The sequence below is a fragment of the Leucopleurus acutus genome (genome assembly GCF_964270905.1).
Source record: "Leucopleurus acutus genome assembly, chromosome: X".
NCBI classification, from domain to species: domain Eukaryota; kingdom Metazoa; phylum Chordata; class Mammalia; order Artiodactyla; family Delphinidae; genus Leucopleurus; species Leucopleurus acutus.
The window spans coordinates 27,307,952-27,332,517 of record NC_139148.1 but is presented as its reverse complement, the minus strand read 5'-3'; the positions used below and the strand labels follow the sequence as shown (position 1 = coordinate 27,332,517).

Below are 24,566 nucleotides of genomic sequence, written 5' to 3'. Positions count from 1 at the left end.
TGTAGTCCAAGGAAAGAGGTTCGGACTTTGTCTTGTAGGTAACAGGGAGCCATTGAAAGGTTTTACAGAGGAATAATGTTATATTTCCATTTCAAAAAGATCCCTTGAGCAGCTATACGTGGATGGAAGGTCTAGAGTAGAGGGAAGGAGCCAATAAAAAGGTTATTGCAGAGTCCAAGTAAGAGTCGATGAGGGCTTAAGTTAAGGCAGTGGCAATGGAGGTAGAATGTTTGGATATAAGGGAAAATTATGGTACAACTTCTATATGGATGTGCTCTCTGCCTCTTCTTCCAGTTGAGGATCCACTTGCACTGCAGAGGGAGAAGGTTGAGCGAGGGACAGAACCTTGGGGAACACCAACATTTAAGGGGCAGGCAGCAAAAGAAACACTTGAAGCTTAAGAGTATATAGAGGGCACCCAAAGAGAGGGGACCAAGGAAAGATAGAGCCTCAAGAACAGAGCAGTCAATAGCACCAGTTGCTGCACACAAATCAAGTAAATGAGAACCTAAAACTTTCCACAGACAGTGACCATTGGTGACTGAATCAGTTAAGTATGTTCACAAAAATGCTGCATGACAAGCATCTTCAAAACGCCAGTGGCAAACAATAATAAGCATTTCTTTCTTCGTGAGTTTGCAGCTCGTCTGGGGTGGCACTGCTTCACACTGCAGGTTGACTGGGGTAGCTCTCGTCCACACGTCACTCATCCTTCTCCAAGGATGAGCAGGCTAGCCCAGGACACGTTTGTCTCACCATAATGGCAGAAGTGCCAAAGGGCCAGCCCCACTGCAGAAGCATGTTTTAAAGCCTCTGCTTGTGTCACTTCTATTAACATCTCGCTAGAATTAGGCAAAACAAGGCATATGGCCAAGCTCATTGTCAAGGGCAGGGAAGTAAACTGCCCCTTGTAGCAGGAAACTCAAAGTTACATAGCAAAGGGCATGGATACAAGGTGGGGTAAAGAATTGAGGTCAATAATCCGATTTTCCAGAGTGACTTCTTTCAGAATAGTTTTAGTGAGGTGGTGATGGCAGAAGCCTGATTTTGATGAATTATAAAGTGGCAGGAACGTAATCAAGTTGAGGCAATGAGTGAGTATTTGCCTTCTGAGGAGCTTAACTGTGAAAGGAAAGAAAACGATGCAGGTTTTGTTGTTGTTTAAAGATGGGTGAGAGACTCATGTTTGAAAGTTGTAGAGAAAGACCTTGCAGAGAGGCAAGAGGTTGAAAAGACACAGAGAAGGGAGTACATGGAGGGGGAGGGGGAGGGGGAGGGGGAGGGGGAGGGCGAGGGAGTGTCCTTGAGCACAAGAGTCACCTCTTGCTCTGAGGCTGGAGAGAAGGATGCAAGATGTGAAATCTGATATTTCATGAAATTTATGCTTGATGTTAAATTGCCCCTGTGTAATTATAGGTAGGGTCATTTGCTGTGAGATTTCTTCCAGTTTGTATCATCAGGGTGCAGTTTAGAAACTACACAAAATGTTTCAAGCAGAGGGAATTTAAATACAGAGGACTGGTTCCATGGCTAATGAAGGAGCTGAGAAGTCCAACAGGAGATAGGCAACTCAGAGTTTAGTGACATCGGGAAGCTGTTACCACTTCGAGGGTTGGAGAGACAACACGTGTCACCAAAGCCCAGAAGCCAGAGCCATCTGGTGCTAACTTGACCACTGTGTGGGCTGCACAGCAGGTACTGAAATTACAGAGAGAGGGTCTGTCCAGTAAGAAATGGAGACACAAAGAAGATACTGCCCACATAGAGAGAGGGAGAGATATACTCTAGTTTCAGCCTTCCTCTGGCTCTCTCACTGGCCTAACCATCTAGAAGCCAGCTAGCAAGAAATCCTGGGATTTGCTGATCCCCTAAAGTGGTTAGTCCATCTGCAATACTGAGCAGAGTAGGAGAGGGGCAGAGAATGGGTCTAAGAGCTAATAAGCTCTTAGCTGTTAGCTCACAGAGCTAATTTTTTTAAATGAATCTCTTAGTTCATGTATGCAAACACAGTATCTAAGGCAAAAGGAGAAAACCCAGTATGTAGAACTTTTTATCTGTAAATATATTAGGATCCTGTTTTATAAATTTCCAAGTGTCAATGAGAAATTAATCAGTCGACCTAAGAAAGAAATGGAAATTTTTATTTGAGCCAAATTTGAAGATTATGACCTGGGAAGAGCATCTCAGAAAGCTCTGAGAACTGTTCCACTTGTCAGAAGTCAAGGCACAGTTATATAAGTTTTTTGAGACAGAGGGCTATACATCAAATGACGTATTATTGACCACTTATATAATCCAGATCTAAGCATAATTGTGGTGGGTCACATGACCCCTTCCAAGATCAAGAAGGAATGTTAAAAAAAAAAGGGAAGGAATGTTATCTTTTAAGGAGTTGTTTTGTTGATGCTGGGAGAATGCTGCTTGTTAGGGTTGAGCAGGTATTCCTGCAGACAGGGGAGGTTTGGTCGATGCATAACGCAGATACACAGTGTACAGTGCAGGCAGAGACACGGCCAAAGGGCAGAGAAGAATTTTTATATTTAAAGTTTTCTTGTCTTTTCATAAAATATGAATTGTATTTCACACAAGCAATTTGATTTTGATTTTGACCTCATAACAAATGTGAGGCATAATAAGCAGCCTGAGTAATCCCATCCTATTTTATAGACAACAAAACTGGAACTCAAAGGTTAATGACTTTAAGATCAAACTGCAAGACAATGGCCAATCCAGCCTTCCTGGGAAGATGCCTCTTCATTACTCTGCATTGCTTTTTATGATGCTCCTTTGAGTCAGGGCCATTAAATTTTTTTAAATCGAGTTCATCTGAAACAAACCTGAATTTCACTTGTAGGTGAATATCTCAAAACACATTTTATAAGAAAACTTAAACAATACTCAACTTTAAAATTTTAATTGTAGGTCTACATACTCACATTTATCTTCTAAATTAAAGGGAGACTTTTAGAGGTGCAGCGTTATAGACAATGTTTATAAAACAGTGGGTCCCTTTCTTTCATTCAGTAGAGGCTCACCCTGTGGTGGCTGTAGTATGGTTCATTTAAAAATAGCAGCAGTAGAGGACTTCCCTGGTGGTCCGGTGGCTAAGGCTCCATGCTCCCAGTGCAGGGGGCCCAGGTTCGATTCCTGGTCTGGGAACTAGATCCCACATGCCACAACTAACTAAGACCCAGCGCAACCAAATAAATAAATAAATATTTTTTTAAAAATAGCAGCAACAGTAGTAGTAGTAATCGTAGTGGTAGTGGTGGTGGTAGTGGTGGTGGTGGTGGTGGTGGTAGTAGTAGTGGTAGTAGTAGTAGTAGTAATAATGATGGTGATTCTAACCAATACTTATTTAATGCTTTGGGTATGCCAGGCACCACTCTAAGTGTTTTCCCTGCATTTTATAAATTAATCCTCATAATAATCTTTCAAGGTAAATACTATTAATATACCCATTTAATAAAGGGGGAAACTGAGGCATAGAGAGCATAATTAACTTTCCCATTTGTCACATAACTAGTAAGTGATCAAGTCAGGATTCAAACCCAGCAGGCTCATTCTGTTGCCCAGACTCTCCAATACTCTCTCTCTTCCTCCCTTGTTTTCCCTTGTATCGGGTCAATATTCCTAAAAAGAATTCTTACAAAGAAAAAAGAAAAGGCAAACACTGAAATTTAAAAATTTTAATACTGAAAATTCTTGAAATGAATTCAGGTTGTCCCATAGTTCATAATCATTTTTTCTGCCTTAAATACTGTGTATAACTACCAAGCACATATTGTAGCAGCATCATATGAGGTTTGAATATGAAATATTTCTTTCCTGGTTGGGGACACAATCTCTTGGGGATTGAGCATTTTATATTCTTCATAAAAAACACATACACACATATATATATACACCCACAAAATCATCTTTTTTTTATAGGCTAGTGCTCACAATATTTTAAATTTCTTCACACACCATGATCACTACACAATTCCCTGTAGAGTATACAGTTGTAAATGGAATTCAGAACTAAAAAGAGTGTGTGTGAATTCTATTGTATTTTTGAATTTAAAATTCTTCTGTGGTCTGGAGTTGTCCCAGTAGTAAATTTCACAGTAGTAGGCAAAGCTGGTCAAGGTCAACGTTCCTGCTGTGAATGACACTTGGTTAAAGCCCAAGGTGGTCAACATATTATTACCTTAGGAGGAAGGGAAACCAGTCTGTTCTGGTGAATGTCTTTAAGAAGGGAGAAAGGGGTGCTGCGGTTGAGAACCTTTGAGTTCAGATAAGGGCCTTAGCCCTGTCAATGTTAGTCAAGGTCAGTGGGATTTTTTTCTTTTTAATCCTACATCACAGCAAAATCTGAGCTGTATGCAGTGAAGGATAGCATTCAGCCAAGATTTCCTTAGGTATAAAAATTTAAATTTCAGTGTGAATACAAATTTGAAGAAAAATATATGTCTTGCGTATTTTTGCCTTTCAAGCATTCAAGTATACCAAAAAACTCTGGTTTGAAGTCAAGCCTTACTCCTTTACTACCTTTTTACTATGAAGTGTCTAATTAAACTTTAACCTGCTATGTCCTTCAAGATTTTGGAAAATCCTAGCATACTTTTCAGCTTCTACTTTTAGGTATTTTTTATGATCTATAGATTAGAACCAAAGAGTGTATCCTCTTATATCTAGACTTTTCAAGTAACAACCTGTGAGTGAGGGTTGACTTCCAAGATTATTTGTCTTTTCTTAGATAAAATAAATGATTTTAATTATATTTATTAAAATTTTAATTAACATTTTATATTGCTAAATCTATACATATATGCTCTGATGTTGGTTCATAATAGGTATTTCTTTAGCAGTTGCATTTTTCTTAAAAAGGAATTGCCTAACTAAAAGGTAACTAAGTTATTGGTGTCAGTTTTGTAGAGTCTTATGCTGCCAATTAGAGGTTTAATAGATGATAGATAATAAGCTCTTCTTTTAAAATGCAAATACCATCTTCTGGATAATAAGGACCAATTGGTCTTTCATATCTTAGTATACATTACTTTTTAACACTATAGGTTAAAAGTGGCTTCAGTGAAGAGGGAGAGGGAAGAAGATGTAATTTTGTACTGTGGGAAATTTCTAGAAAGGGAAAGACTTTGGTGTGTGTGTTTCACCTCAGGAGGGCTTTTGGACAGTGTGAGGATATAAAAAGTGGAAAATAGGAACTGCAGGGCTTGATAAAAGGTGTATATAAGAAAAGGCAGGAATTCCACAAGGTTAAATTGTAATTGCTTTATAGTACAGCGAGTATACTGTGTGCCTTTAAAAATTGTCTCTCTTTTTATTTTTATAGCAAAAGTTAGTGATACTGGCTTTAGCTGCTTCCTACTAGCTCTGTTATCTGGGTCTATTTGCTATATGCAATAAATGCAATTATTTCGTTTGATTCTAGAATAGGATGTTCTAATTAACTGAGAAATGCCAGATTATATACTGATTATAGATTTTCAGGGAACAGGAGTGTACTCATATATACTGAAACTATGTTGAAAAGTACGAGTGTTTGATTTTTATTACCATAAATCATATTAACATAAAAGAACAAATACTAAAACAAAAATGAGTACTCTTTTCAGAAACATCAATTAGTTTCAATTTTCTCTTTTACCCTTCCAATTTATGTCAATGTACTCTTGCAGATTTAAGAAATACAGTGAAGGTAGAAATTGTGTTCTTTTCTTTTTTTTTACTTGTGATTTCTGTGCACATTTACTGCATATTAGACCATTGGGTTGATGTATTGCCTTATTTTAATGTCCTCTCATTAAACATTGAAATTGTTTCTCATTTTTTTACTATCTTAGTTAATGAAGATCTTTATTCCTATAATGTACATCTTTTCTTTTAAATATTTTACTGGGAGAAAATACTAAAATTAGATTACTGGGTCAATGGGAATAAGCGTTTGTATGTCACTTGATATATATTGCCAAATTGTCCTAATAGATGCTGTTCCCATCAGTAGTATATGAATGCACTAGTTTGGCTACAGTCTATCCAGCTTTGGATTTTATTTTTTTAAACTTAATTGGTGTCAAATTGTAATACTCTTATTTTTTCATGTTTTGAAAGTTGATTTTTTTCCTTTTCTTTAAAAACTTTTTATTCTTTCTCTTGTTTGAATTGCTTGTTACTATTCCTTTGTCCATTTAACTCACTATATTGGATTTGATATAACTATCTTTGTAATTTAATAATACCGTAATGCTTGGAAGCCTCCTCCATGCACTTGAAGCAATGTTTAATAGAAACTTGGGGTTAATATACCTCCAGATAAACCTATCATTGGTTTATTTCTTTCTTGATATGTGATATTTCAAGTGATGCAATACATGGTTTGATAATACTCAATTGTTAAAGATAAAAAAAGAAGAAAACATACGTCATTTGGTTTAGCAAAATTCTTATATTTAAAATTTTATTCTGATTTTAAAGTAGGATATTTTTTAAGTATTATGAATAAACTGATCCTTTAAATAAGTTCATAACTAGAATAACAGCACTGTTTTTTTTTTTGATGCTTAATATTTTCCGCATGCAGCTTTAGTTGAATGCCAGTAGATGGCACTAATTACATAAACAATTCAACAAGTTAATGACGAGGAAAAGAACTAACGTGATATTTTTTTCTGTTCAAATTTTGGTATATGTCACATACTCAACAATTATTTGAGAGCTTATTTTTATAGTTTGTTCTCTCCCATGATAAAAACAATTAAGCCAAGTTTGTTTCCAATTAATTGCTACTAAATTGAGATACCTGATACTGATTATTGCTCAAGAAGCTGGATTTGAAAAGTTTTGTCATGAAAAGTGGGTTAGCTTATACTATCATGTTTGAGTGAACTACACGCGGTAGGTTAAAAGCAACCGTGTAGACATGCTCTGACCCGAGGATTCAGAAGCTGTTTATGAAGCATTTTAAGAAAGTGCAACTAGAGATTTCAGAGAAAACTGACATTCGTTCTCTTTCCCATGTGTATCTGTAGCAGTTGGCCAAAGACCTCCGCCAGTGGCAGATAAATGTCGATGTGGCAAATGACTTGGCACTGAAACTTCTTCGGGATTATTCTGCAGATGATACCAGAAAAGTACACATGATAACAGAGAACATCAATGCCTCTTGGGCAAGCATTCATAAAAGGTATGAACTATATTATTTCTAAAACTATTTGCTGATTCTAATGATAGGGTAGTGACACTGGGTGGATAATGCAGATTTGTTTTCCCATCCTGCTAAACCAGGGCTTTGGGAGGATCCAAGATGACAAATGCCAACCAAACTCACAGTCTTGCCTAAGTCCACTTATTTTAAAGATGAGGGACCCGAAGTTGCCCACAGCCAGAAAGGTAGTGACATAACTAGGCAATTAGACAAAAACAAAAGATTGATTTGTAGCTAAAAGGGCCATTTATTAGTCTGCTTTGAGAACTCTATCCAAAGAAATATTGTTCTATTCCGTCATGCCACAAACTGCCCCATCTTTAGTCTGACAGGGAAGTCACTTTGGGCTTCATGATGGAGTTATAGCTGTCTCTGGTGCCGTCATTGTTTCTCCCTCCACACACCCAATGGGAAAATTTGTGTAGTGTAACATGACTCATAACTTCATTTCCCATTATATATCTACAGAAATCAACAGCTCTTAGAGACACCATCTCCTCGAACTAAGTCCTGACTCCTTATTTTTCACTCTTAACCCCTTGTGCTGTTCTTTCATTAGCATTTATCCTAATTATAAACAAAATTATAAACAAATACATGAATTATGTAACTAATTGTTTAATGTTTGTCCTTCACATTAGTCTAACCTCCCTGAGGACAGAGGCTATCTTTCTTATTTGACACATCCTGAACCAGGTGATATAGTAGGGAGCTGGTAAATATTTGTGTTTTTTTAACTGAAATGTAGCTGATGTACAATATTATGTTAGTTTCAGGTATACTACATAGTTATTTGACATTTGCACTTACTATGAAATGATCACTATAATAAGTCTAGTGACCATCTGTCCCCATACAAAGTTATTCCAGTGTTATTGACCGTATTCCTCATGCTGTATATTACATCCCCATTGCTTATTTATTTTGTAACTGGAGATTTGTGCCTCTTAATCCCCTTCACCTATTTCTCCCTTTTACCCCCTCCTTCCATCTGGCAACCACCCATTTGTTCTCTGTCTATATGAGTCTGTTTTCATTTTGTTTTGTTTGTTTTGTTTTTTTAGATTCCACATATAAGTGACATCATACAGTATTTATCTTTCTCTGTCTGACTTATTCACTTAGCATAATACCCTCTAGATCCCTCCATGTTGTCACAAATGGCAAGATCCCAATTTTTTATACCTGAGTAGTATTCCATCACATCTTCTTTATCCATTCATCTATCGATGGACACTTAGGTTGCTTCCATATCTTGGCTATTGTAAGTAATGCTGCAGGGTAAATATTTGTTGAATGATGACTCGACATAATTTATAGTTACCTTGTTCATGCTATGGTAAGTCAAGGATTATTGGGTACTCATTTTTAGCTCTGTCAGAAAACAGAGGCAAAAATAGCACCTGTATGGTGGTAAGGAAGATCCCAGTGAAAGGTAAATGAGTTCCAGAAGATAACATGACTTACTGAAGTCAGGTAGGTGGCCTTTATTAAGAAAAAAAGGCCACCATTAAAGAAAACAAAAACAGGTTTTGAACTAAGCAGAAACTCTTAGGAGTAAGGAACTATTAATACACGGAAATTGAGAGATCAAGTTAATGTTGAAACTGAGTTAAAGATTGAAGAGTATAAACTCCTGTGAAAGTGGATTTGAGCCGGTCATCCTGGGGGAATAGAGCAGCTCTAGCCCTAAATTCCAGACAGTGGGTGTTCAGATGGCCATGGAAGAGAGGACTCAACCTGAAGTTGGGGAGTTATATTTGGGGCCCTATCAATAGAACCCCGGTTGAATAGGGAACTGATAAAAAAAAATTCTCCAAGTTACTGCCTCCTCTTATTGGCAAGGTTTGTACTTTCTGCTCCAAATACAGATCTGCTGTTTGTTCAGTTAAATGAGGGCAGATTAGGCTCAGGGAGACTTATTCATATGTAATCGATTGGTATCAGAGAGTCAGTAGTTAAGATCTCACTGGGAAATACCTGCTTCTCAAAGAGAGGCCTCTATGGGTACGCAAATTAAGATCAGAGATTAATTTGGTGAGTTCAGGGAATGTAAGCCGAGAAGGAGACATTTTACAAAACTAGGGCTTCAAGAGAGGTCTATCCCTTCTATGCCACTCTTTCACGCTCCTTGAGTCTCCAAACAGCCCTCTCATTTCTTCTGATCATTTTCGTTAGGTCTTTGGATTCCTCAGAGAAGGGGCTTCCAGTTTATATTTTTTGACTTGGTCCCTAAAAAGCTACCACCTAAGGAAGGTATATAGTTATTTCTCCAATGGGTAAAGTAAAATAGAAAGTTAAAAGCCAAATTACATTTTTTGCTAGGCCATAGAGAACCTGTGATTTGCCAAGCTAATTTGATTCATGCCTCTAGAGTTCTTCCCTGTTTCTTTCTCACATATACTCTATGAAAATTCATCCACTTGTGTAGTTTCAGTCTGCTGATGACTCTCCATTTATACCATTTGCAGCTGAGCGTGATCGTTGACTTTCAGACCTGCATATCCTATTGATTTCTTTTCATTTGAATGTCCCTCGGGAACTTCAAATTTAATAAGCCCAAAGCTGAACTCATCTTTGTCCTCTTACAACCTCTTTCTCCAAATGCAACCTACTTCTCTTCCTATGATCCCTCTCCAGTGAACATTACCACAACCCATTCAGTTGTCCAAATTGGAAACTCATGCTTGACTCTTCCTTCTATTGAATACAGTCCCAGTGGCCAAGCTATCACAAAGCTATTTACTACCTAAATAGCTTTCAAATCCAGTTATTTCTCTTCCTCCCTACTCTTCAACTATCATGTCTTGCTTAAATGACTACATCTTCCTGCTTCTTACCCATTCTCTACATAGAACGCAGGATGATTTTTCTAAATACAGTATATTCATATAGCTCCCCCTCCCCTCCACCCAGTTTTAAAGGCTTTGGTGGCTTATCCGTTATTATTTGAAGACAGTCCACACTCCTTTCAATGACTTCAAGATCTTGCACGTTATGGCCTTTCCTTAAAACTCCAGCCTAAGTTTCTGCTCTCCCTCAATCTCCCCTCCCCATAATTAAGTAACATTGAGCTATTTTCATTTCCTCATAGCTATGTTCTGTCTTCTCTATTACGTGCTGACGTGATAGATGTATTATTCCTTCCTTTTTGCATGGTTAAGTTCTATTCATTATCCAGGTCTCAGTGTAAATGCCATTTCCTCCAGGAAGCCTTCTCTGATTACCAACCCCAAAGCCTACACCCTGTTATAGTGCTTATCTCACTACACTGTATGTAAGTGTCTGTTGGTCTTTGTCTCTTATGAGAATGTTCGCTCTGTATACACATTGGGATATACACATTGGCTGCTTGTTCACCATATGACTTAGCACTTAGCTTGGCACATAGTATCTACCGCCAAAACATGTTTAATAGGTAAATGAACAAACAAAAAATAACTAACTACAAGTGTTCTGGAGTGCCAGTAACTCAACACAGAAGAAAAATGGAAAGGATTGCTTTCAGTTTCATGTAACAGAAAACCCAAGTTCAATAGCTTACCTAATGGAGGTCTGTTCCTGTCACTTTATGAGAAGTTCAGAATCGGGCAGGTCGTGACATGGGCTCCATAGCGCAGCAATGTCAGCCCTGAAGTCTCCTTGTTCTTCTTGGCATTTCCCTCAGAACATAAGCATTCCAGCAGGAAGAAGCAGCAGCAGAAGGGGCAGTGCTGGTGTCAGGAAAACAGTGGCTTTCTCAGGAACTTTCGGGTCAGAACTATGCCACAAAACCACCTCTAGTATCTAGGAATTTGGGTTGAGCCAGCCAATAGAGAATGTCTGCCACAAAGGGTATGGAAAGAAGAAACTGATAAACCGTCATGCTGTAGCTGGACAGCGTGAAGTTCCCTGGGGAGACAGCCAGTCAAATCTGAGTGAATACGGTCTAGTCATGTAGGTTGTATATTCATGCACAGTATACTCTCACGTAGGGTAGTCATAAAAGTGGGCCATTTGGGCTTGGTGGTTGTTCTGGTCAGTGTGAAAGGGCATGAGGAGAGCTGGGTTCTCTATTGGCTAATGACACCTTTACCTGGGAAGTTCACATTCGGTGTGTGCTGTGTGTGTCACCCGCACAGATTAAACCGTATTTTACTTGGCTGCATCTTCTCTTATTTTATATTCTTATAGATCTTATGCTAAATAGATAAAGAACAAGAAAACTCTTTATGTGATCTTCTGCATTTTGATGTTTTTATCCAGTATCTCGTCCAGCTAAACCCAGAAGTGAAGTAACATCATCCTCCTCCTCTAGATTTGTGCTGTTCAGTAGGGTAGCCACTAGCCATAGATGGCCATTTAAATTTAAAGTATTACAAGTAAATAAAATTTAAAATTCATTTCTTCCGGCTCCTCAGCCACCTTTCAGATGCTCAAGAGCCACAGGTAACGAGTGGCTTCCCCATTGGACAGTCCAGAATTGAACATTTCCGTCATCACAGAAAATTTTATTGATCACCTAAACAGTTTAGCATGCATTTATAACAATTACATACTCTATTACTTCAGAACGAGATTTTGCCAAATTTTGTAAATAAAAAGTATTTCCTTTACAAAGTGGTTCACATTATTCTATTTCCTTGTTTCTACCCTATTTTTTCTATTTATCCATCTTCTAGAGTTGCCATTTAAAGTGTCTAAAGCTACAACTATCACAGAATATCAACACTTACTGTTAATCCTAATAAACATAATTTTAAAGGAGAAATTATTAATATTGATATTTGGGTTTGGGGAATAAAAGTATCTCATGTCTTTGAAATATATCTATAACCAAGACTTTTTAGGTAGGGGAGACTGTTGAAAGCATTCTGATTACATCCTTTCTCATGGTTCAGGTTTTACCACTGAGCACTGCTATATTGCCTGCACTGAAACTTTCAATCATATAGATAAATATATGCAAAAATTTTGTGCATTTGGAAGCCTATGTAAAGCAATAAAATCTTTACTTCAGTTTTAAAATTTTGAATGTTAAACAAGATATAAGAAGTGTAACTTGGAAGAACTTTACTTTGGTATCATATACTGGCGGGCTGTGGTTTCAAGACATAATCAAAAACGAAAGTGAGCTAATTTTGTTTTGTAGTTTAGTGTTCAATTTAAGTTTATTAATAGGTCAGAGGAATCTTCAAATTCTATACTGGCTTTTATTGGACCTTTAATTACCATTTTATATAGATAAATATAAATAGCTACGTGCACCTAAAAGGACTTGCTCTACCATTCATGAATAAAAGCAAAAACTGCTTTTCAAGTAAACTCTGTAGTTTAGCAGTTCATATCAGAACATAGATCATCATTGTGACCTATGTAGGAAAATATTTTGTTTTCCTGATCGTATGACTTATAGAGTCCATGTTAACATATAAAGCCAGAAATGTGGGCTTCTGCAAGTTCATTTCTTTCCCTTCAATCTCTGTGAATAGATATGAATTGGTGAATAAGATAATATTAGATGTGATATTACATATTATTGTGAGAAGCCTCTAAGGATTAGATCTCAAGGACTGCCATCTGGCTGATGACTTTATGATGACACTTGTCATGAGATTTCATTTCCTTATTTCTATTCCAGGGCCACTCTTTAAACAAGAAATGTGCATTAACTCTGAATTGTCTGTCTGTAGCTATAGGAGGGCTTCTCCAACTACTAATCAGCAAGGAGCAAACTCATCAAGTAGAAGGGCTGATCCTAGTATCAGAGGGTTCATCATGGATAGAAGTTCCTCACAAAAGCTCCCAGATACCTGAACAATCTCTCTAAGTTCTAAGAAAGACTTAGCATGTATGTGTATACACGTATGTATGTGTATATGCATATGCATGGACATGCATGCAAATACACTATCCTTAAAATAATATCTCAGTATTCTCCTGTCCGCTCTAATAATATGTTTCAAATTTTAATAATTACAATTAATAGTTGAGAAATTGAACAATTATCACTTGTGTTTTCCATCTTTGGCAGCCATGAAGCCCTTGTAAATCACTCCTTACTTCTCTATTCCTAGGTCCTTTCTCTTTTTCACTTTAAAAAAAGAAGAAAAGGGAGAGAAATTACTGAGCCCTATTTTGTGTGCAGCAAAGAGCTACTCTAGCTGAACACTGGATCTCTTTCACATTAGCCAACGTATTTTTTTAGTAACTGTTCTGCTTCCTTTCTCTGGGATTTTCAATTTCTTCTTTCTCCTTCCTCCTCCCCTTCAGCCAGCCATCATGCTCAAGTCCCCTCGTCCTAGAAGAACATTTTTAGGATACCAACTTTTCTATCCAGCTATCCTTGTTTCCCCTTACCATCAAAATTTTTTTAAAGTAGTAATTGACATTCTTGTTTCCTCTCCAGCTTCTGGTTATGCTTGGACCCACTTCAGTCTGGCTTCCCCAGTACCTCCACTTTCCTGAAAAAAGGACTCATTAAGATTGTCAATAACTTTTATAATAACTAATTGCCCTATTTTATTTATCCATCTACCTGACATCTTTTTGACCTTGGTCCTGTTTATCAACTCTACTGGTTGAAACTTTCCCTTCTTTGATTTCCAAACGATATTATTTTGCAATTCTCCAATTTCTCTAGTAATATAATAAGTGTGAAGTGCTTGGCACAATGCCTGGCACATAGTAAGAGCTCAGTAAATGTCATCTGTCATAAACATTTTAAGAATTCATTCACTTGGTGAATATTTTGGTGCTAGGTATGTGCTAGTTAGGCTCAGTTCTTGGTACTAGGTATACAGAAGACAAAATCCCTACCCTCATGAAGCTCACTTACATTCTGGCAAGGAGAAGGTGAGAAACAGACATTAACAAATAAAATAGTTAAATGTATGGTACATAAGATTGTGATAAGTGAAATGTGGAAACATAAAGAGGGAAAGCAGTTGAGAATGTGTAAGTGTGTGAGTGAGCGAGTGGTGGAAGAGAAGTGCTATTACTTAAATATGGTGCTTAAGAACGATCTCACTGGGGACTTCCCTGGTGGCCCAGTGGCTAAGACTCCACACTACCAATGCAGGGGGCCCGGATTCCATCCCTGGTCAGGGAACTAGATCCCACATGCCGCAACTAAAGATCCTGTGTGCCGCAACTAAGACCCGGCGCAGCCAAATAAATAAATACTTAAAAAAAAGAAAGATCTCACTGAAAGAGTGAGTTTTAACCAAAACTTAAAGGACCTAAGGATGTGAGACCTGTGGATAATTGGAAGAAAAACAGTCCAGGAGGGTTCTAATAACTGGAAATGCCCTGAGGCTGCAGTGTGCCCTGCATGTTGGAGGAACCTTAAGGAGACCAGTATGATAGGAATGGGTCAAGCAAGCAAGAGTCTAGTAGACAAGGAGTTCAGGGAGGTAAGAGGAATCTGATTACACTGGACCTTATAGGCCCCTCTAAGGACTTTTGCTTTTACTCTGAATGAGATGGGAGTCATTGGAGGGTTTTGAGCAGAGGAGTGGCATCTTTAAGCTTATCTGGCCCCTCTGCAATAATAGACTGAAGGAAATGAGTGAAACCATTAGAAGACTGTTGTCATAAGTCAGTCGGGAGACAACTGTGATTTGGACCAGAATAGGAGAGGTGAATGTGGTAAGTAATGTTTGACTTCTACTGGACTTCCCTGGTGGTGCGGTGGTTAAGAATCCACCTGCCAATGCAGGAGACACGGGTTTGAGCCCTGGTCTGGGAAGATCCCACATGCCGCGGAGCAACTAAGTCCGTGCGCCACAACTACTGAGCCTGCGCTCTAGAGCCCGAGAGCCACAACTGCTGAAGCCAGTGCGCCTAGACCCCATGCTGGGCAACAAGAGAAGCCACCACAATGAGAAGCCCACGCACCGCAACGAAGAGTAGCCCCCCGCTCGCCGCAACTAGAGAATGCCCGCATGCAACGCAGACCCAACGCAGCCAAAAATAAAAGAAAGAAAGGGAGGGAGGGAGGGAGGGAGGAAATGATTGACTTCTACTATATTTTGAGGACAGAGCCCAAAAGGTTTTGTAATGGATTAGATTTAGGTATGGAAGAGAGGCATCAAGAAGACTACAGAGTTTTTAGCCTGAGCAACTGGAAGATGGGGGTACCCATTTACTGAGTTGGAGAAAGCTCCAAAATCCAAAAGCAACACGTTTTAGGAAGAAGATATGGACACGCCACTTTTGAAATGTCCATTATGCATCCAGGTGGAGATGTGGAGTAGATAGCGGCTATAAAATCTTAAGTTCTGGGCAATGGTTGGGACTCAAGATACAAATTTGAGAGTTGTAACAATAATCAATATAGGCTCTGTTTGCTGTATACAACCTTTAAATCTTGGTATTCCCATTCTTAATTCTCTCTTATTTCTGTATACACATTTCAAGTACTTTTGTCTGTCAACTTCAACTACCGTTAAGAGTCCTCAGTTTTTATTTCCATCTCACATCTTTCTCCTCATCTCTAGAACTATACTTCCAGCCACCTACCATACATCTCCATCTGCACCATCTACAGGCTCCAAAATGTCCAAAGTACAAGGCATTATCTGCCCCTAAGACAATGCTATATTTCCTATGTTTTCAGGGAAAATTAATTGCTTAACTTAATTTTCTCTAGAGCTGGAAACTTAAGAATTACCTTCTACCTCTTCCTCCCTCTCTCTTCTCTGCTAATACATGTATTAAACTGACTTCTAAATTCTGTGACTTCTACTTCAAAAATTTCTCTAGAAGCTGTTGCCTTTTCTTCATCTCTATTCTTCATCTTCACCTCATCCTAAATCGTCTCCATATTTTGCCTGGTAGATTGTGACCACCTTTTTCCGTGCTTCTAACCATTGAGTCTCTACACTCACTTGGCATTCACACTGACCCAGAGTTATTTCCCTTAAAACAAATCTTCTGGTTTTCCTTTGTTCCCAGCACTCTTTTGTTTTCCTCTTGAGACCTGACAGATGATATGTTCATATGTAATATATTGCCAAAAGCATACCCCAATTTTTCTGACAATAAAAACAAACAAACTTGATTTATTTTCAGGAAAGAAAAGCAAATAATATCACAATTTGTGCTTGGTTGTCAGTTTGTTTATTTAGCAGAGGGACAGGCATGTGAACTTCATGAAAGGGTCTTATGCTCTAGCCACAAATGCTGTCCTTTCTCAAAACATTTTTGAAATTCCTCTTCTGGAACTACCTAGGGACTGTTTCATGACCTTCAGAAGATTGTTGTATTATTTTGTAGCCACACCTTGTGTTTGCTGAATAATTGTATTCAGTAATTGTTTGTGTATTGAATGAAGCAGTTCATCAGATGTTGGGCACTAAATGGCTTTGGATTATTTCCAGAAACTTAAAAGATGAAGATTTGCTGCTGCCCTTGAAGCTATGTAAAGAATGTGATATGATGCTAACAGGACGTTTGTTTAAAATATTGATACAACCTCTTATTAAGTCAGAGACTGCTTATGATATATTTGTAGCATGTTATAGTCATAAATATTAATGCTACAAATGACCCTAAAGCCACCAGCTCAAAATTCTCAATTTACAGTAACCCTATTTTTAATCCCTCTCATGCAAAATATACCTTCTAGTCCATCTTAAGGACTAAAGGGGATTTGGTACATTGAAAAATTCAATCGGTTAGCAACTCTTTTAGGTACACTTCTTTTGGCAGTACGAGGACGTTTCTCTAGGCTCTTCAAGACAGTTGTATATATAGTTAAAAGGCACTCTCGTTTTTATACTGCCGAGACCCAATCTTCCCAGCTGATTATGAAGCATAAGAATTCTCGCCATCTTACAATAGGATAACGTAATACCTGTAATGCGAAATCCTGGGGCTCTGGGCCAGGGAGTGTCATGATCCATACGGATCTAAAAGTTTCGTGGTGGCAACTGCCTGCTTCACTTTATGTCGTTTCCTTCAAAGCAGTTAGAATGTTTCTAGCTTGCAGGGATTGCATACAAAGGGAGACATTTGGAGTCATTGGTGATTTACTGGTGTGGAAAATTACGTGGTGGTGCAACCCAGTAGCCATTTTCATTTTAACCCAGTCCTGCAGTCCTAAACCGGGCCCTACTAGCACCCCAAAACATATGCTTACAAATGCCTCTGCATACCCTTTACCGATGAAAAGACTCTAAAATTGAAAAAAATTATAATTGTTTCCTAAACAAAAGTTATAGGACACCAACAGACCTTTCTTTTTTTCATTCATTAATTTAATATTATGGTATCTAAAATTAAAACAAATGGGGGAAAGTTTCCCTTGCTTCGTTTAATTGAACCATTAATGTTATCAACGGCATCCATTATATTACTTTCAATTATATATGCATTTTTCATTGTCTTCCCATCACTATCAGTCTCAGAATCTTTAAAATATTCAATAAAATATATAAATGAGCTGGAGTTTATTTTTAGGGAGTTGAGTTATTTTGAAAAATGGATACAGTCATCATTTGATTTGTAACTCTCTCCAATTCTAACAGCCATCTGATGTGGAGATCTTTTGGCTTCATTCAGTTTATAATAGGGATTCATTTTCTTTCTGTAAACCGTTAATTCAGATGCATTTCTGGTATTAAAAAATATACAAAACAGGTATTAGTGAATTTTGTGGAATTTTCTTTTCAGTTCTTTTCAGTTTCCTCCACCAAAGGGGGGTCATTGAAGCAGTTCTAGGTGCTGTTTAACAGCACCTCTTTCTTAGACCCCTTTGACCACTTGGGAAGCATGATACTATTCCTAGCTAATTGAGGCAAAGAGCCTGGCTCAGGTTCTTTGTCTTACGTGGAGCATTTTCAGATTCTTGAGGCCAGTAGATTCTGAACTCCTGGCAGCCACTACCTACTTCCCAGAGTCCAACGGCTTCATGTCTTCAACCCTGCATACTACTTTGTGTTTCTGTGTCATTTCTGACCCACAGAGCTATGTCTTGTTTCTGAGCCCAGATTGTGCCTTTCTGGTTTTGTGTTTTTATATTTTACCTACCGTTGTTCTGTGTTTGGAAGTTTCTTCTGTATTTTGAAGTAATTTTCCCCTAATGTAAAGTGATACTTACTTTAGAAAATTTTAAAAATTGAGAAATAATCAACCTTAACATTTTTTAGCGCTTTCTTTCCTATTTTTGTAAATGTATTTTGCCTGTATCTATTTTTAAAGATTTTTTTTGATGTGGACCATTTTTATAAGTCTTTACTGAATTTTCTACAATATTGCTTCTGTTTTATGTTTTGGGTTCTTTTTTTTTGGCCATGAGGCATGTGGGTTCTTAGCTCCCTGACCAGGGATCAAACCTGCACCCCCTGCATTGGAAGGCAAAGTCTTAGCCACTGGACCACCAGGGAAGTCCCTGCTAATATTTATTTAACTTACTCCCAATTTAGTAACAATCGAAAGCATTTCCAGATTGGATTTTTTTTTTCCTTTTAAAAATCCTTGGGCTTCCCTGGTGGCGCAGTGGTTGAGAGTCCGCCTGCCGACGCAGGGGACACAGGTTCGTGCCCCGGTCTGGGAAGATTCCGCGTGCTGCGGAGTGGCTGGGCCCGTGAGCCATGGCCTCTGAGCCTGCGCGTCTGGAGCCACAACAGTGAGAGGCCCGCGTACCGGAAAAAAAAAAAAAAAAATCCTTACTACATTTTTATTAGGAAGGTAACGCTCAGGTATTATCTTTTAAAGAGAAAAAATGGATGGGAAATACTTCGTTGAGTTACATGGTGACTTATTCAATCATCAGAAAGAAAAGCAGTATCCATGTGCCTCCAGCCAATGTTTTATGCACTGGCCATTCTGCCTATAGCATCAGTATTCATCCAAAGAGATGGAAATTCTTCAAATTTGCGAGAAATCAATTCCACATTCAAATCAGTGGTTGTGGGTTTTAAATATCTTCTAATATTCAGCTTCTCAGTTAGCTTCCTCAGATCCCTAATATGATACTCATTACATCATTCTGTGGCCAGTCAGTGTCTTCATGCCATAGAGCCTTTAAAGCAAGTCAAACAGACCTAATCCAAGCCTTTTTGGAGATTTTAACCTGCATTTCATAGATTCATAGCTACTCATACAATTCCTGAGGAGTTGTCTTTTTCTTTTACATTGCAAGTATTTTAAATCTACGTAGTGAAATTGAATTAGCTATTAAACATCAACTTTATCACAACCTCTTTTTAAAAATATTTAAATGAAACAAACCCTCCACAAAAATGACCAAACACAAATTGCATCCTGAGACAAATGAAGTGAGTAATAATCATGAATTCATAATGATTGTTTATGATTTTTATGTTTTTTTGATAGTGAGATATGATTTATTGATGTTTATTTTAATATGTAAGTCATACCTGAGTTGCCTATTAAAAACAGGCAGGCTAAAATGGCATTATTCTTTTTAGCTGTGAGTATAGCTGTTGACCTCTACTTAGAGCTGGTGTTTCAAACCCAAATCTGTGTCCCTGAGGCCTGTGCTCCCTTCATTGCTTTTTAATGGATACATATTAACTTGGAAGGAGGTTCTGGCAGCTTTTCACAGTAATCTAATCTCAGCTCTGTCCTCTTCAATATTTCCATCAGTGACTTGGATGAAGACGTAGATAGCATTCTTATCAAATTTGCCAGTGACACAAAGCAGAGAGAAATAGCAAATACTGTAGACAAGAGTACCAGGAGCCAAAATGATTTCAACAACTTGGGGTGGTAGGCTGCATATTGAAAGATGAAATGTAAATATAAGGCAATACACTTGGTTCAAAAGAAAAGTAAAATAAAAGACACAATGCAACCGACTTAGACTGGGCTCCCTGGAAAGAGGGAGAAGAAGTTTCCCTGAGATGGGGAGTTGTGTGCAGAAGGTTTGTTGAAGAGTGTTTCCATGAGATACATGCGTAAGGACGTGACAGAGGTAAGATTGGGCAGAGAGAGAAGCTACCCTGCAGTGAACCTGAGGCCTGGGCAGCTTCTAAGGGGAGATCTGGAATTTGTAGGTCCCCTCAGAGACGTCCTGAATCGAGGCAAGGGGGCTGGGCCTTTGTATTCCAGTATCAGCTGGTTATTGGTTCTGGGTCACCCTGTGGGAGAGGGCAACCTTGGATAAAACAGTTACCTACAGCTGAGGCCAATTTCCAGTGAGAGAGGCAGCTGTGAGCTGTTAGCAGCCAATATTCCCACCAGCTAGGGCATGGGTCTTGGCAGAGCGCCAAAGTATATACTACCCAAGTGGTACCCAAAGTGTGGTCCTTGGACTAGAAGCATTAGCATCACCTGTGAGCTGGCTAGAACTGAAAGTGTGTGGGTCCTACCCCAGCCTACTAAATCAGAATCTCTGGGGATGTGGCCCAGAAAACTTTTAACAAGCTTTCCAGTCTCTAGCTCATTTCTATGCATATTACAGTTTGAGAACCACTGCACTATGCCAACCAAAAACATTCAGAATGGGGAGATAACAGGGGTTTTAGTGACAATAATCTCTCTCTCTCTCTCTCTCTCTCTCTCTCTCTCTCTCTCTCTCTCTCTCTCTCTCTCTCTCTCTCACACACACACACACACACACACAGTGCAACAGAGAAGTGGAAAAGGAAAACAAAGGAGATATTAGGCTGGATAAATTCAAGCATGTCATGTAGTCCTAAGAATTTATATTTCAGCTTAGCAGAGAGGGGTTTTGTGATCAAGCTGTCCAAAGATGGAACAGGCTGCCTTGTAGAGTTGTAGAAGTATTCAAGAACAGGCTGGGTAACGCCTCGGTGTGATAATTTCAAGCATCAGGTGGACACATGACTTTAGCATCCTGATTATCCCCCTCCTTTACTTTTCTTCTATTTTTTTTGCCCAAATGGGTCTCTGCCAGAACTAGTTAACTCAAGAAGGGGTACATGGTGAAAAAAAAAAGTTTAGGCATGATCAGATTAAGTCAAAGTAAACAGATTTCTGTAGAATTAATCAGACTTTTATTACAGTGTATGCATTGTGAATACACAATATGTGTTTGGGAATGTGTGAGGAAAAGGATAGTCTATATAGTATGCATACGTTTAATAACTTTGACCGTGGAACTGATTTCTCTAGAAGAATCTTACGGGCCACTATAGTAACTGGTACACTACTCAGTCCTCAGTAAGCATTTGTAAGAGAGATGGCATAGCATCCAGCCTAGGCTACTGCATGAAGATCATTTCACTGGATGTTACCTAAGTAGTATTCTCAAGTGTCATTAGCTCAACTCTTCACTTGGGCGTAAATTTATAAATTTGCATACTAATCAAGGGAAGTTGTGTTATTCTGCCTTCGACTCTACTTAGACGTAGGCGTTTTCTATTATTCCCTTCGAACTATTATTTTAACCTCATATTCTCTTAGAAGTTTAGGAACATTTTCATGGATGGATGGATGGTTAGATAGATAGATACAGATAGGTGGATAGATAAATAAGGGAGAGGGATTGGAGAGAGAGAGAGAGAAAGAAAGTAGAGGAGGTAAAGGAGAAGGAAGACAACTATGAAAACAACAAGGACAATGATGACAGAGAAAAAGAGAGATCAATTCTCTGGCGCAGCATATTTGACTTATCTTTGTTTTCCTGAGACTTTCCACAGTGAGAATGGAGGGTAAATCCTTTAGAAATCACAGAAATAATCTTGGATCCCTTTAGTAAAAGAAGTGTCTATTTTAGCAAATAGCAATAAATAAGAGTCTATTATAATTGCTGGGATCTGCTAATACATATTTTTTTCCCCTGAAACAAACTCCATTAACCCTCCTTGATACTCTATCCTCATCAGCGTGTTAATAACATGGGACTAACTCTTACAGGTTTTTTTCCCCATACAAAACATGTAATCTACAACCTGCTAATGATTGCACTTAGCCTAATTGTTAGGTTGCTGCTGGTGACAGAAAAATTTACCCTGGCAGATAGGCGCTTCTAGAAGCCCAGCCAAGCACTTGGTGTGGTGAATCAGCCTCCGTATACTGCTCACTTGGCAACCGTTCCTGATGGATAGACCAGTCTGCTCTGAGGAGAGGCCAGGGCTGCTCAGTGGAGTCTGGAGAACCCGAGTTGAAACACAGTTCTAGCAGGATTTTGCAGACTCCTTCTTGACTGCAAGCCCCTAATTAAAAGGGCAGGATGGCTTACTCGGGCTGAGTTCTGCTCTCTCTTGTCAAACAACAACCAGGGAGACGGACATCTTTACAATTTGCTAGTCCGCATTTCAAATGAGTTTAACATTTTACATGTCTGAGTTAACTGAATGTGTTGCCAGTTTCATTATCAAAATATTTATAACTCAGGAAAGGATACTGAGACACAGAGAGTCTATGACTTTCCCAAGCTCAAAACCCCAGCTTTGTGACAATTCTGACACAGAAATTCTTGTATTTGAAGAAAAAGAGGGAAGACTTCTTTTTCTTTTCCTTATGTTTACACTGAAGTATCATTTATATGATCTTGGGTTCTCTGATTCTTTGAGAATTTTCTCACGTTGGGTGACTTGTTACTTTTCAATACTTCAGAGAGTTCTAATGCATACGTACATACATGTAAATAGTTCTATTAACTCTTTTCTGCTTTTGCCAGCATCATTGTGGCGGGCTGCAAGAGGGCATCTAAGCAAATATGTGCCGTTCTTCTTGGAAAAGCAAGTGTCTCTCCATTTTCTTCATCTCTATTCCAACCTTTTGCCAAATTTTGCCTTTGAAATGGGTTATCTGGTAGAGCCTAATGATTCTAACTTTAAAAGAAAAAGACTCAAATAGTTACATGTGTACTAGTGTCATGATTATATAATGAAAGTATCTAAGGTGAAAAGACTGACATGAACATATAGTTTTCATTTTCTAATTAATTGCTTTGGTAAAAATTAACCGCTCACTCTTTTCCAGGTACTGCAATGGGTGTTGAGGACGCTGAACAAAATTCCCCTTGTATTTATGTTTATGAATACATATGCTAGGAGAGTATAATAATAATATCTTTTTCTCAAAGAAGAGATATAACATTCTATTAATATTAACTTTTATTCCTTCTAACATAGATAGGAAGAATTGTCAATACGGTTATAATTTAATGAGGGAATCTATAGAACTCTAAATTTACTTGCACTGGGTTAATAACCAAGACTTTTAAAATGTATCCTTAATACTCTTATTGTATCATTTGAGTACATATTCCACAAAACATATATGCAGTATTTTTAGTTCTAGCACCAAGGCTATGCCAATACTTTTATCACATCATTTTTTATGGAGATTAAAATAATTATGTCACACATTGCAAGTTTTCAGAGCTACTTTAAAATATGCTCCAGGCAAGACATGATCAGGTGGGGAAAATTATGATATTCATATTTTCAAATGAAAAATCATATACGTATGTGCCTATCAAAAACACTCCAATTTTACGGTGTATATGATGAGCTACACCTTTACCTCTAGAGACTGTCATTTTTCCTCTAAGAACTCAAACTACTTAATGATAAACTAATTATTAAATTAGTCCTAGAATGTAGTTACATAATGGTACAAATGTTGTAAATAAGAAAGGGAAAAAGAAAGAAACAGTTTATCCACAAATTGTTTGTTTCTACTGACAACATTTATTGAAGAAGGAAGGTGCACCAGTGACACACACAGTGGTCTCTAAGACGGGTGGGGAGTAGCAGTAAAGTCGCGGTGTGTTCTGTCATTCCAGCAGGGAAATGGAAGAGCTGAGCTCAACTTTAGAAAGTTGCTTGGGGAGCCGGTGATTTCTAAGTAACCACTGTAAAATTTTTGAAATTCACTTCAACAGTTTCATTGACACCAAGTGAACAGATAGATGAAACTCAGCAGCGTGGTCATTCTGAATGGCATTCATCTTTCCTAGATGTGCCACCTCATTCATTGTCAATCCTGTAAACCGGCCTCTCCCCTTGCACGGATTTTGATATGGCAACTTTTTTTTTAAATGTTAATACCTCTGTCATCTTTGTTTTTTAAATTTATTTATTTAATTAATTTATTTTCGGCTGTGTTGGGTCTTCGTTGCAGTGCACGGGCTTCTCATTGCGGTGGCTTCCCTTGTTGCAGAGCCCAGGCTCTAAGCCCGAGGGCTTCATTAGCTGTGGCGCGCAGGCTCAGTAGTTGTGGTGCATGGGCTTAGTTGCCCCGAGGCATGTGGGATCTTCCCGGACCAGGGATGGAACCCATGTCCTCTGCATTGGTAGGCGGATTCTTAACCACTGCACCACCATGGAAGCCCCCGATATGGTAACTTTTAATTCTTTGCGGTCACAGGACTCATCAAGCAAAATAAGAATTGGATAAAAAAAATTTAACTCCCATTCTATGGCGAGCAAAAGCA

The 24,566-nt window shown here is 38.4% G+C and overlaps 1 protein-coding gene across 2 annotated transcripts in view; it reads left to right on the top strand.

Moving 5' to 3' along the window:
- The window catches only part of DMD (dystrophin), a gene marked incomplete at its 5' end in the record, with an annotated part of 2,126,456 nt that overhangs the window by 1,572,164 nt on the left and 529,726 nt on the right, over positions 1-24,566 (top strand). For both annotated transcript variants that reach the window (XM_082864911.1, XM_082864910.1), the window contains one exon: positions 7,032-7,186. In XM_082864911.1, coding sequence (XP_082721037.1) covers positions 7,032-7,186 — 155 coding nt within the window. The remainder of the gene's footprint in view (positions 1-7,031; positions 7,187-24,566) is intronic.